Source organism: Bubalus kerabau, chromosome 1, assembly GCF_029407905.1.
Source record: "Bubalus kerabau isolate K-KA32 ecotype Philippines breed swamp buffalo chromosome 1, PCC_UOA_SB_1v2, whole genome shotgun sequence".
NCBI lineage: Eukaryota > Metazoa > Chordata > Mammalia > Artiodactyla > Bovidae > Bubalus > Bubalus kerabau.
This window is the reverse complement of record NC_073624.1, coordinates 230039633-230053370: the sequence shown is the minus strand read 5'-3', so window position 1 is coordinate 230053370 and position 13738 is coordinate 230039633. Positions and strand designations below refer to the sequence as shown.

Sequence of the window (13738 nt, the reverse complement as noted above, 5' to 3'; positions counted from 1 at the left end):
CAAAGTGTGTTCCCTGGAGACCACCATCAACCTTGTTACCTGGGTACACATTAGAGATGCAAACCCACAGACCACTCCACCCCCTCACCCCCCGTGCACACCCTGGACCTACCTGCACAGGAACTCTGGAGGTGGGCCCAGCAACATGCTCCCTCCTAAAGTTTGGAGACCCTCCTCTAAGGTGTATCCTTGGCTCAGTCAGCTCAGTAGAGATGCCAAAACTTAGTGGCCAAAACTTAGATTTCCCTTTCAGTTCCGACAGTCTAGGAGTCTACCTCCCATGGCTCTGTGCTAACAGCACAGACCATGCAAGGGGAAGACCTGTCCAGCTGTGAATCTATCGATATTGAAAGTAAACTTGGCTGGAATGGTCCACGGGCTCCCCACCAGATTCAGGGAGACCAGTAAGAGGGTTTTTGTTTTGGAAGAATGTTTCACTTCATAGATAGGATGGGTTCCCTGCTGCATCAGCCCAAGAGGGGCCCAGTGCAATTAACTCTGTCTCCCCCTGACAGCCCATGATGGACAGAAACAAGGCGGATGAACTCCCTAAGCTTCAGGTTGGCTTCATCGACTTTGTTTGCACCTTTGTCTACAAGGTAGGTCCTTCGCTTTCTCAGGCCCAGCAAAATGTCTCTGATGAGCCTGCTGCTGCTGCTGCTAAGTCGCATCAGCCGTGTCCAACTCTGTGTGACCCCATAGACGCACCAGGCTCCCCTGTCCCTGGGATTCTCCAGGCAAGAACACTGGAGTGGGTTGCCATTTCCTTCTCCAATGCATGAAAGTGAAAAGTGAAAGGGAAGTTGCTCAGTCGTGTCCGACTCTTAGCGACCCCATGGACTGCAGCCTACCAGGTTCTGCCATCCATGGGATTTCCAAGGCAAGAGTACTGGAGTGGGGTGCCATTGGGATTCCCAAATGATATCAGGAATAAAAAACCCTGGCAAGTGACCTGTGAGTACTACTTTACAAAATGCATCTCACCTCCAGTGGTATTTGGTTGTCAGGACAGCCCCATAAGAGCGTCTGTGACTTTTCACCCAGGCCAGAGCCTGCAGCTTCATACATCCTAAGTGAAAGTTGCTCAGTCGTGTCCGACCCTTTGCGACCCCATGGACTATACAGTCCATGGAATTCTCCAGGCTAGAATACTCGAGTGGGTAGCCTTTCCCTTCTCCAGGGGATCTTACCAACCCAGGGATCTAACCTAGGTCTCCTACATTACAGGCGGATTCTTTACCAGATGAGCCACAAGGGAAACCCAAGAATACTGGAGTGGGTAGTCTATCCCTTCTCCAGTGAATCTTCCTGACCCAGGAATCGAACCTGGGTCTCCTGCATTGCAAGTGGATTCTTTACCAACCTTTATTAAGGAAGCCCAGAGTTGTTCAGTAAATAGTTGTGGGTCAAATGATGTATCATCTTTTCAGGCAGAGACATGGGGAGCATAGCAGATACATGTCCAGCTAACTTCCCCAGCTAGTGGGAATATGACAGGTCACAGTTACTCAATTGTCGAAAGATACTCTGAATTTTCTCTTTGAGCTCTGGCTCAACGTTAAAGTCTCCCTCTTGAGAAACCCGCCATGCCCCTATCCATATTATCTGTGCCACCATCCACCTCTGATTGGTTATTTTTATTTTGGCTATGTTACACGAGAAGACAGATGTCAGAGAGGAGAAATGACAGGGCTAGGACACAGCATCAGAGGGGGAGCCCGACCCTGTATTTGAGGGCTCTTTCTGCTGCATAAGGGCTTTCCTGATAAACTCATTGGTAAAGAATCCACCTGCAATGCAGGAGACCCCGGTTCAATTCCTGGGTCAGGAAGATCTACTGGAGAAGGGATAGGCTACCACTCCAGTGTTCTTGGGCTTCCCTTGTGGCTCAGCTGGTAAAGAATCCACCTGCAATGCTGGAGACCTGGGTGTGATCTCTGGGTTGGGAAGATCCCCTGGAGAAGGGAAAGGCTACCCATTCAAGTATTCTGGCCTGGAGAATTCCATGGACTGCATAGTCCATGTGGTCACAAAGAGTCAGACACGACTAAGTGACTTTCACTTGAGCTGCAGCCCTTCTGCCCGCAGGGGGCGCACGAGTGCATCTCTGATATAACGCAGACTAACCGGGATCCTCCAAGCAACAGGCGGGGGTAGCTGATGCTCTCTGTGATCATCAGTAATATACAAAACAATGGGGACTGGGCTAAGAGCGTTACATGCATTATCACAGCAACTCCATGAGGTACCGTTCCAATTTCATGGGGACCTGCCCAAGGTCACACGGCTGGTGGCAAAATTGATCTGAGCACAGCTAGCTCTGGCTGACTTCTGAAGTGGACCCTGGATGTGCCATTCTCACCTTATGCAAATCTCTGCCAATCTGCATCTCCATTTCTTCATCCAAAAATCTAGGAGTGAGGAGTCTCATTGTCCCACCTGGCAGGAGTTTTCTGAGGACCAAAGGAGACACAGAACATCATAAACTGTCACACGATGTGCTTAAAGGCATTATTTTTATTCTAGGGCTACGAGACCTTTAGAATCCTTGTCGCATCTTTGTGCCCCAGACCTTGTATTGGGCCAAGGTCACCCCAGTGAACGAGCAGAGATGTGCCTGCCTCCCCAGTGCACAGCTCCGGAGGCAGACTAGCAGAGGGAGGAGTCACTACAGTGAAATGTGATGTGGGAATGTAAGGTTTGGGGAGCTGCTAATAGAGGACTCGACTTACCGTGGGGATCAGAAGAGGCTTCCCTGGGGAAGTGATATCTGAGTAGAGCCCTCAAGGGAAAAGAGGGGGAAGTTAGAGAGTTCCAGCAAAGCAACGAGCTGGTGTGAGGCCCAGACAGAGATCTGGAATGTCCGGAGGGTTCCAGTTGCTGACGAGGAAGACCACTGGGTCTGGGAGCCTTGTGGAGTTTGTGTTCCATCCTGAAAGCCAGGTGGTGCCACAGGAGGGTATTACGCAAGCGAGGTATGGGACCTTGTGACTGAGGGCCCTACAGTGTCGTCTCTAACACCACTGGGTGATGGAAGCTGCCGCCCCCTGGGGACGCTCACTCCAGTGAGGGCATGACACACTGCGCTCTGCCCGGAGCCCGGATCCCAGGGCTCTGTGCCTGTGCCAGAGGCTCTGTCTCTTGCAGGAATTCTCCCGTTTCCACGAGGAGATCACTCCCATGCTGGATGGGATTACCAACAACCGCAAGGAGTGGAAAGCGCTTGCTGATGAGTACGAGACCAAGATGAAGGGGCTGGAGGAGGAGAAGCAGAAACAGCAGGCAGCCAACCAAGGTTTGTGGAATGGGGAGGATGGGGGGTCCCAACCCCACACACACTGGGTGCTCACAACCACAGAGCTTTACACACGTAGGCCCATTCAAGCCATTCCATAACCCAATTGCCCCCATTCTACATATGAGAGCACAGAGGCGCGCAGAGGTGAAGTGTCGTGGTCAAATCACACCGTCAGCAGTGGCACAGCCTGGTTCCCAAGATTGAGGCTCCCAGCAAAGGAGTCTCCCCTCTACTCCTCCCCAACTGCCCCTGACCAGAGTAGGACAAAACTCCAATAAAGGGGTGGATGTAGGACCTCCAAAAGCCCTTGAGTTTGCAACTCTTGGTCCAAACAAGGTCAGAGGGAAAGCCCGCTGCAGCCTCCTCTCACCTGGTGTGTTGTCTTTCCTATCTGATCGCTGCAGCCGCAGGAAGTCAGCCCGGAGGAAAGCAACCTGGGGGCGGGCCTGCATCCAAGTCTTGCTGCGTCCAATAGCAGAGCGAGGACCCAGGGCCCAGGCCGGCCCCACCCTTCACCGACGAGAGCACCCAGGCCGGTGGGAAACCACACTCCACCTGCTCGAGAAGTCAGAGTTGTGGGGTTTGAAAACTGAAAGAGAATTTAGTTTACATCTTTCCTAGTGGCTTTCAAGCCTCTTTTTTAGCTGTGAGAACTTTTTATTGAGTGACAACCAACATTTTAGCTTTCACAGACTCAAACATTAGTGCCAGATTCACCTGCTTACATAGAATCTTTTGTGTTCTTATACTTTCATTTTATAGTACACGAATATGCAATCCTTCACAAAAGTAGAGAATTACACAATGAATTGACTCCGACCCATCACGCAGATTCTAACGTCAGGATTTTTGCCGCATTTGCTTCATCTGTCCTTTTAGTTTTCTTTTTTTTTTTTTTCCTTAGCTGAAATATTTAAAAACAAATTCCAGGCATATCATTGACTCCTCCATTACACATCTTTAAAGATGAATGGGTGTTTTCAAACATAATCACATCATGATCGCATGCCACACATGAACCTCTAATACCCAGTTGTGGCGGATACTGTGATGAGCTGCCCAGACCCTTTACTGAAGACCGTGGTCTCAGCAGCGATGAGCGCTGTCAACAGACAGCCCTCAGTCTCAGTCCCTTCGGGATTACCTCATCTGCAGGGAGAGTTTGCCTGAGGGTGGTGGCCTGCAGCCAATGACAGATCCATGCCAGGTGTTAAGGCCTGGCCATCTTGGCTCGACCCAGGACAACTCCGCAGCAATAACACACACATCCAAGGTGAAAGGTCCTGGAAGATGCCACTCTTCACTGCTCTCACTGGGAGTAAGTAAGCAAAGGAAAATGTTTCAAGTTCACCCAAATATGGTACACAATTCAAGTCTCTTTTCCATATTCTCTGTCCAGAGACTGTTCCACAGTTGTCAGCTGGCAAGTGTCTTTACCTGAAACCATAATGTCAAAATATCTCTTTTAGCACATATATGTAGTGTGTTTGTGTGGAAAAGCAGATATACCAAAACAAGGGAGTCCTCGTTCAGAAGGTGGTATAGCTTTTTAAGTCATACTGGCAAAAAGTTGGTAATGGAACAATGTTATGGGAAGCAAGTCTGAATGGTTCCTTGTGATCCATGAAAAGTGCTATGAAGAAAGGACAAGTAAACTTGGAAGATTTTGGAGAGGCACCCTAGGCTGAGGTCTTCTCTCAGAGATGACCCTGAAACTAGAAGCCTTTTCCTCCTTAGTAGCCAGAGTAACCCTCAACAAGCACACAGGACCCAATAAAGAAAGACACACCTGGGCAGAGCTGTGGGTGGTATTTTCTTTTTAATCTCCATAGTGTATTTGTTAAGTTTATTTATAAGCAGATCACTTCACTATTTACAGTACATGAGCATAGAGATTCTACAGTTTTTGTGATGTAAACAATAACTCCACAGTGGAGTTTGAGAAAAGAAGCCAGTTCTGAAGTATTTACAGACATTAAAATAGAACTTTATACTCACAGAATAATAATACATAGAGCAATTTGGTTAAATTATCTATGAAACTATAGAATCTGACAATGTACAAATACAGGGAAACATTTTCTCATTTAGAAGGTAAAACAGATAAATCACACCAGAAATAAAATAGGGACGATGACAACCACAATAATTAAAAGCAAAGAAGTTTTCTTCCTTGCCTCTCACGGATAAAGTATTTATATAAATAAGGACACAACCCAACAAAATGGAAAAAATATATAAAAAATCCTCTACCAATTAAAAAAAATAGCAAAACTAAAAACTCGATTCTCAATCATTAGCAGTGTCCTTTAAAAAATTAAAATTTAGCTTTCTATTATAAATAACAAAGCAGATGTGTCCCTCTGTGTAGGTGAAATTCTTGCACCTTTCTCAAGAAATGCATCAATGTAATTCCACACACACACACACACAAACATAGGCGTGCACACGTGCAGACACACACACACACACACACACACAGCCTTGCACTCACGCACCCCAGGCTGTAGTTACCTTGTTGAGCTTCCTAATAAATAATGCCCCCTACGGTAGTACCCCTGGGGATACCCAAACCTCACAAGGTGAGCCATTCCCTGGTTTGACCCTGTTACAGAGCCGGGGAAAGCCCTGGCTTCCTATTGCTCAGAATTCTCTAGGCTGCATGATCACACCAAGAGAAAAGGATTTGAGTCCAAGATTTGGAAATGCTGGAAGGGACCATAGGGACCACCTTGCCCAGTCAATTAAGGCTAGCTACAGACACCATCTCTTTAGAAACCTGGGGTGGGCGGGGGAGGAATCTTGGGTTGGTTTCATTAGCAGCCACCTCTGGAAGAAGCAGATGCTCCAAGCCAATGCTAATGCTAATATCACAGCACAAGGAGGTGAAGGGGGTGGGTGTGAATTTCCGGAGCAGACTGCCCCAAGTCAGACTTCTGGATGGTCATCTTCCACTGAAACCATTTGGAAATCCAAGTGGTCCACTGACCACCCTGACCACACACCCCTTGAGATTTCCAACCTCTTTCTGTTGGAATCAGAACATTCCTCAAGAAACAAAGTTGGGAGTAGTTTATGACTTTTTATTCCTAACACAAAAACATCTGACAAGATTTTAAAATACAAAATACAAAACAAGCAAACAAAAGCTGTTTGGCTATTCGGTAGACCATATCAAAGGCCACGGCCAGGCCCCCCACAAAATCCTCACGCGCAACCTCTCTGCTTGTCCTGAGGGTCCAGTGGGGGCTACCTAGCAGAGGTTCACTTAACAAGGTCAGCAGCTGGGCTGCCGGTATTGCAGTTACAGTAAACCCCTCCTTGGCACTTGGGCCAGGTCCACTCGTGTTTCCGCTGCCCTCAGGAGAGCTAGTGTATTTTTCAGTCTGAGTGGTTGCTTCTGGGGCTTCTGACTGGTGTTACACTGGGCTCTAAACACACAGACAGTTCGCTCATGTCCTTGCATTTCATTCCCAACGTTGGTGTTGGACTGCAAGGTGGTCGAAAGGCTTTATTTGCCTTCTATCTGGGTAGCTGGTGGATACAGTCTTCGGCCACTAGATGGCGACTAGACATTGATAAGGCAAAGTGCTGAGGTGGAAGCTGACCAATCCCTTCAAAAGTCACCCATGAGCGAGGCTGGCAAAGGGGAGATCTGGAGGATCCTTTGACAAAACATACAGCACAGAGGGGGTCCTGGCTATAAAACACCTTTTGGAGGTGTTATTGAACAGCCCAGGGACTGACCACCTACAAAACCCTATTCTCCGAGCCCCCAGTTTGGGCAGTTGGATTTCTGTGCTGCTTCTGAATGTGCAAGACATTCTGATGAAACGGAGTTTTCTGAAAATCTGCCCCACAAAATCTCAGAGCCTCAGCTACCACTGCTATACCATTAAAGAAACAAAAAACAAAAGCTGCCCTAAACATATGCAGTGTGATCCATGCCTCCTGTTGCCCCGTATGTTTTACAATCATTTGAAACAAATGTGTGAAAAGTACCTAAGTTAAGCTGTTTTGCAAAAACAAGTGTATTGCTAGTATTGCCTGACAGCAAGAGAGAAACAGCCAAGAGGTCACAACATTCAGATTGAAAGCTGTTTGGTGGGGACGATGACAAAGCTAATATGAGATCTGACATCACCACCCAGCCAAGCTGGGGTTTAACTTCTCACCATCCCCACCAGAAACTATGGCTTAGATCTGTCCTGGGGAGCTGGCCTCCTCATATAAGGTAACTCGGCCAGGACCATGTGGATTTGAATTCCCTGCTGGTTGGTAACCTTGCAGAGAACTCTCACCCTGAACATGAGCTGGGCACAGCCGGAGAATGGAATTGGTTTCATGAGTTAATGATGGCTTCCTGGTGCTCCAGGATGCGAATCTCAGCCCATCAGAGGTGAAAGGGACTTTAGCACTCAGCCCATCCAATACTCATTCCCATCTGTAAATGAGGAAACAGAGGCCCAAGATCACATAGCAAGTAAGAAACATTGGGTTTCTCACTTTTAGATGGCTTATAGGTAAGTGATTGGCTCTGCAAACCCATTTCAATTGGCTGCGCTGTCTTCATTTTTTTTTTTTTTTTAACAAAAATAGGTACCAGATCAAAAAGCATTGCTCCATTTTTAGGACTGGCCCTAGGATGGGCTCTCCCTCGGCTGATGTCTATGAAGGCATCTCCGCCTTCCTCCCTCACCAGCCCCTTTCCTGGCCCCTGTCCCAATGCCTAGGAGAGGACCTCACATCGCCCAGGGAGAGCCATGTTTGCCAGTGTAGAAACATGGAGCCAGGCTTAGTGTCATGGGTTTCTCAAAGTACTTTTATTGGTTTAATGCAAAGTCAGCCTCTGCCTGCTTCCTGGGCATTCTACAGCCGGCTCCCAGGGGCCCTCCGCTCTATGCCTGTTTTGAGCCAAGGGCATCTCTATGCACAAAGGTTTCCCAGCTCCCACGTTCTCCGTCCATTTACCCTGTACCCCTGGACTCAGCAGACAGTTCTGGAGCCCATCTGTGTGTGCAAACATCTCAGGGACTTGGGGCCCAGCTTAAACATATTGCACATAAGCACTAACAGGTTTCCTTCTGCCCCAGTGGGAAGGATCCCTCTTCTTTGGCCATTGAAACCATTAGGTTCACTTTATTTGCTACTATACATTCAACTTCTTTCCTTGGTCATGTCTGAGGACAATTGCTAAATCACAAACGGTAAGAAAAGACTGCAGTTTTGAATGAGTGAGTCAGATCAACAAATTCTTTGGGGTTGATTCTGCTTCACAGCTGGGACATCCCATCGCTCTAGCTGGGGGCTCGGCTGTCATTGCAACTGAACCCGAGGCCTGGGATAGGGTTTCAAGCTGTCCATGCAGAAGGGCTGCACTGTCATGCTGTCCCTGTCCCCTAAGCGTGCATACTGAATACGCCTAGAAGAAATCGCCCTCCAAACATCAACACAGGCTTTAGGCAAGACAGATTTCTTATGCATCTCTTCCCACATAAGGACCTGAGTACCGAGTCTTTGCAGTTCAGAGCATCCCCCACCCCTTCCTCTTCCCACCCTGGAGCTCCCAAAGCCCTGCCTCTCTCCTGAGCACATTCCACACACAGGGCTATGAGAGCTCACAGCAGCTGCAGACACCTGGCTGGTGCTTTGTATTGATACCTCAAAGCAGTGTTCTGATTGGGGGTCAAGGTGTGATGGGGAGAAGAGGGTCAGGGCCTTAGCTGCACTCCATCCACTCATATTCTTTACCTCTTTGATGCATTTTCCTTCATTAACCAGAGCCCCCGAGAGTGAGGATTCTGATTCAGCCTTGTACCGACTGAGGAAGGAGATGGAAGAATTCCACTTAGCATTTAGATGGAACATATTTGGAAAACACCAGCACGGCACAGAGATGGACAGTACAACCTGCCTTGTGTGGGCGGCTACCAACACAGTCTACTGTAAGCTTGCATGGCAATCACACGTGAACATGACGGAGAGCAGATACTAGGACACAGCTACAGTGAGATGGTTGCCAGTGGCAGCTGCTCCCTCTGGGGGACTCCTTAATTTGGTAGGAAAGAGACCAAGGTTGACTGGTTTTCCTGGAGAGACCTTGGAGTCTCCTTGGTAAATAATACACAGCACCGAATGAGTCTTCGGATGGAGGTTGTCTGCAGGGTTGGTCACCTTTAGAACTTGTATCCTTTTACGTATGGGATGGTGAGAAGAAACTGCTTGATGCCCTCGGCAGGCACCCTCTCCCATCCGCAGGCCCCAGCCCCAACCTTAAGCATATCATGTCCCAGGACTAAACTCAAATCTCTGCTCAAGGGCCAGCGTCTGACCACCTTCAAGTGCCTTGTATTAATCTGAAGTGAAAGGGTGGCTTCCGCTGACCCAGTAGAGGGAAGAGACTTGTCCTTCACTAAAAATCTGCATTTTTTCACCCTAAGGTACCACCTGCCCATGGTAGAACCCCTGGTCTAGTGCAATCAGGGAAGAAGCAAACAGGAGAGGCTTAGAGATCTTCTAGTCCAACCCCTCCTAGCACAGAGACTTAGGGAGAGGAAGGGACTCTGACTTATTTAAGTCACAGAGTTAGTTCTTGGCAAAGCCAGTACTCAACGCAGCTCTCTCCACTCTGAATGTATAGTTCCTTTCTATTTTTTCCACAGGATGAAATTTCAGTTTACTTGTTAGTGCAAATCAGGAGTTAGGGGAGGCATCAGGTGGATTTAAATTCTATTCCATTCCATCCCATAATAATTTACTGTGTGCCTACTGTGTGCTAGGCAGTGAACAGCTATAAAGGGAATTTATAATGTTCAGACTCGTGCCATGGAAAGTCTCCTTTCTGGTTTATCCTTATAAACCCTGCCTTCTCCAAACATATTCCTGTCCACTATTCCTCTTGGCCCCCACCTCCAAGCGGGATTGTGTCAGAGTAGTACTGGGAGTCCTGTGCCAAAAAATGGCTTAAGGGCAATTTTCTCTCATAGATCAGGACACGACAGAGAGGGATGGGCCAGCATGAAACCGGGCCACCATGGGGTTCTGTATGACAGAAAACTTTCAAAGATTACACCAGGATGTCAGATAGGTTAAACTCTGATCAACTAGTCATGACTGCTCAGAGCACTGTGATGAGGATTGTTGAGCATGACCAAGTTCAAAGAACATGAGTACAGTGCTCAACTAGTTATGTCTGCAACTGGCCAAGGATGTGGGAATAGTGGCCCGTGTGCCATGTACTTGCTAGATGCCACCTTAGAAGCCACAGCTGTCAGAGCTGGCAGGGACCTTAGAGATCAGCCTGCCTAATTCTCCTCCTTGGTCCATTTCACATAAAAGAAAACTGGGGTCCAGAGAGGTGAAGTGACTTGATACACAGGAACTCAGATCCCCTGCTTCTTCCAGTGCCAGTCTCCTCCAACCTTCTCTGTGGGCTTGAAGTATGCTCACCTCTCAGGAGAGGTTTATTGGCCCAGTTAACCTACTGAGGTATTTTATAATCTTAAGAACATAAATAGAAAACCCAAACCCCATAACTACCAATTGCCAAAGAACAAGGCTTGGCATTAGTAATAGATTATATTACTTTGTTTAGTTAAATGAGCCAAGTTCTAACTTTTTTAAGCAGCAGGATCTTTTTTCTTTCAAATACAAAAACTCCCCAAGGAACTCTGATGTGTGAAAAAGACCAAGTTAGAGCCACTCTGTCTGAAGCTGAAGCAGTGCTCTCTTACCCTGCCTAGCCACGCTCCCCCTCACAAATGGCCCCCAAGGCACCTCCCTAACATCCAAGGTGGACATGGCTTTGATACCGCTCAAGAACACAAACTTTAAAATAAAACCCAATGAGAATGTTTTCTAAGTTGGAAAGGAGCTTGGAGATTGTCTTCTCTATCCCCACGCCTCACATCCCCTCCTGCTCCCTATTACCCCTGCCTCCCAAACAACTTCACAGGTGAAGAAAAGGGAAGTCAAGCTGAAGGAGGATGAGGTGGTAGCTGGCCCCAAAAGGGTGACTGCTCCCAGATCACCTCTCTGTATCACTCCAGGTGTGTCCCTGAAGCTCTGATGGCGTGTCCATAGGTATAAGCACACCTCAGGACCCCTTGGATCAAGACTGGTGCCAAAGCCTGAACTTGCCCGATATTGACGAGGGAGCTGCCAACTTGCCCCCCAAAATGAGCCCGGAGGCACCTAGACTGTTGTACTTTTCAGTTGAACCCACTTCTACCAGTCCTTGCAACTTTGCCTCTTTACCCTAGCTAAGGCAGGAGGAGGGGCCTGGGCTGGGCCACTAGAGTCTCACAGGTCGTGAAATCCTGGGCAAGTCATTTTGCTTCCTGGGGCACTGCTGGCCTCACCTGGAAAACGGGAATAATGCAGCTCACCCCACCTTCTTTCCAAGGTCTGCGGGGATCTGCGCACTCATATCCAGGCACAAACTCTAAGTGTGAGCTGGGCACCGACTGTAAACGAACCCCAGCTTGCTCAATGAGAGACACGGCAGCGCTTGGCAGAACAGGCCCAGAAAAGGCCCTCTCCCCATCGCTCCTTATGGTGGCTGCATGCCACTCCTCCCTGGTAACCAGGCTTCCGGCCGCCAGTACTTCTGGGGCATTCTGGTAAAGGGAGCAGTGCAGGTCAGTGGCAAACACCTCATGACAGTGCATAGTTAACAAAATCAAGGAAGCAATACAATAATCCCAGGCACAGGACATCTGAGCCATAAATACATTATTTTAAGGATATACTTTTTTTCTTCAATTAGAAATGAGTTTATAATCCTGATTCTATTCACGAGTAACAATTTCATCATCACACACTACAGACGAGAAATGGTATGGTGAACACAGCTGCACGTCTACGAGGGGACGTCGGTCGGGGAGGAAGGGGAGGTGGGTGCCAGACCAAGCATCTGGCGCACACCCAGGACAACCGTCGGAAGCGAGGACACTAATGTGGCAGTGGAACATCAACACCATGGAAACTCACAGACAGAAGCAGCTTTGTTCAATGTAAACATTGATTTTTTTTTTTTTAAAAGGACAGCAGTTCCGAGTTTCTCTCTCTCTCTCTCACGCGCTCGCTCTCTCTCCTTCTCATATACTTAATTTCTTTGAAAACGTAAACATTTTGGAAGGGCCTTGTCTGAGGTATTGAGGTATTCCTCGAAGGTTAAGGCTGTTATCAGTGCAGGCTCTGCTGGGCCTCCTTCAGTAAGCTGTCAAAATCCATGGCTTCGTACTTGGTTTTCACTGACGCAGGCAGGGCCTCTTCTGAATTAGAATCTGGGCGGGGGTGGAGGAGTCAGTGAGAGGGGAAGGCAGTGAGCGATTCAGAAAGCCTGCCAATCAGAAAATCTGCCACCAGGGTCAGCCCCACGGAGCGGAGGTGGCCTGAGGTTTCAGAGAGCAGCGGGCAGTGGCTCTGCGCTCCTCCGGGCCACCTCTGCCATGTGGGTGGTGTCTTGGGGGCTCGGCTGCCCTGGTTGCAGGCTGGGGATGCCTGAACCACAGCCCTCCCCCCAGGGCTCCTTTCCTGCTCCAACAGCCTCTAATTCTACTTCCCCTAATGGTTTCTTGCCCTTTAGGAAACCAGTGCAGAAGTCACATAAGGCAGACAACTACGATGTCCTCAGCACGTGGCTGGGGAACTGGGTCCCCAGAGGGGACACAAAGTCAGGAGCACTGCCTGGTCAGGGGCCTCCAGGGTCTCCTGATGCTCAGATCTGCACTCTGGAGGCTGCAGCAGACTCTGGCCTACCACGAGCTCTCTCCCAAATTGTACTTGTCCTTCTTTACCAATTTGCCCCCAGATGGTGAGGGCATGGTGACAATATTGTTTCACTGTGGCCCAGTTAATGGACAAGGCTGCTGCCTGTCAGGGCCACCATGGATGGCAGGGCGGCTGCCGGCCCTGTGAGGTCAAAGAGACAGCAGCCATAGTTCTGCCACCTGGCTGCGAGCACGAGACTGGACCTTCCAAGAGACCACGAGAGGCTTCATCTCTTTGGTACCAGTCCTGGCCTAGGGCAAGATGGACCAGAGGCCAGAAGGAAATCAAGAGGACAGCCTCCAGGCCAAGTGGCTGCCCAGTTATTCCCACCAGCATGGGGGAGCCTGGTCTTCCCCCATGGCTCAGGGGTAAAGAATCTGCCTGCCAATGCAGGAGACATGGGTTCAATCCCTGGGTCAGGACAATCCCCCAGAGAAGGAAATGGCAACTCATTCCAGTATCCCTGCCTGGGAAACCTCGTGGACAGAGAGCCTGGTGGGCTATACTCCATGGGGTCACAAAGAGTTGGACACGACTCAACGACTTAGCAACGATGACAGGGCAGCCTGGGCATGGGAGCTGTGTCCAGAGGGGGCTTTAGGTTTCAATAAAGGAGGTCACTGCCCCAGAGCTTTGGGCATGAGCAGGATGCACAGGGCCTGCGTA

General features: G+C 48.9%; 2 protein-coding genes across 5 annotated transcripts in view; one reads left to right on the top strand and one right to left on the bottom strand.

Annotated features, from left to right (window-relative positions):
* The window catches only part of PDE6A (phosphodiesterase 6A), a 77446-nt gene extending 73606 nt beyond the window's left edge, over positions 1-3840 (top strand). For both annotated transcript variants that reach the window (XM_055558302.1, XM_055558297.1), the window contains 3 exons: positions 516-599; positions 3148-3295; positions 3703-3840. In XM_055558302.1, coding sequence (XP_055414277.1) covers positions 516-599; positions 3148-3295; positions 3703-3773 — 303 coding nt within the window. In that variant the 3' untranslated portion in view covers positions 3774-3840. The remainder of the gene's footprint in view (positions 1-515; positions 600-3147; positions 3296-3702) is intronic.
* Positions 3841-6369: 2529 nt separating this feature from the next.
* The window catches only part of PPARGC1B (PPARG coactivator 1 beta), a 119496-nt gene continuing 112127 nt past the window's right edge, over positions 6370-13738 (bottom strand). For all 3 annotated transcript variants that reach the window (XM_055558267.1, XM_055558272.1, XM_055558282.1), the window contains one exon: positions 6370-12585. In XM_055558267.1, the coding sequence (XP_055414242.1) occupies positions 12485-12585 (101 nt within the window). In that variant the 3' untranslated portion in view covers positions 6370-12484. The remainder of the gene's footprint in view (positions 12586-13738) is intronic.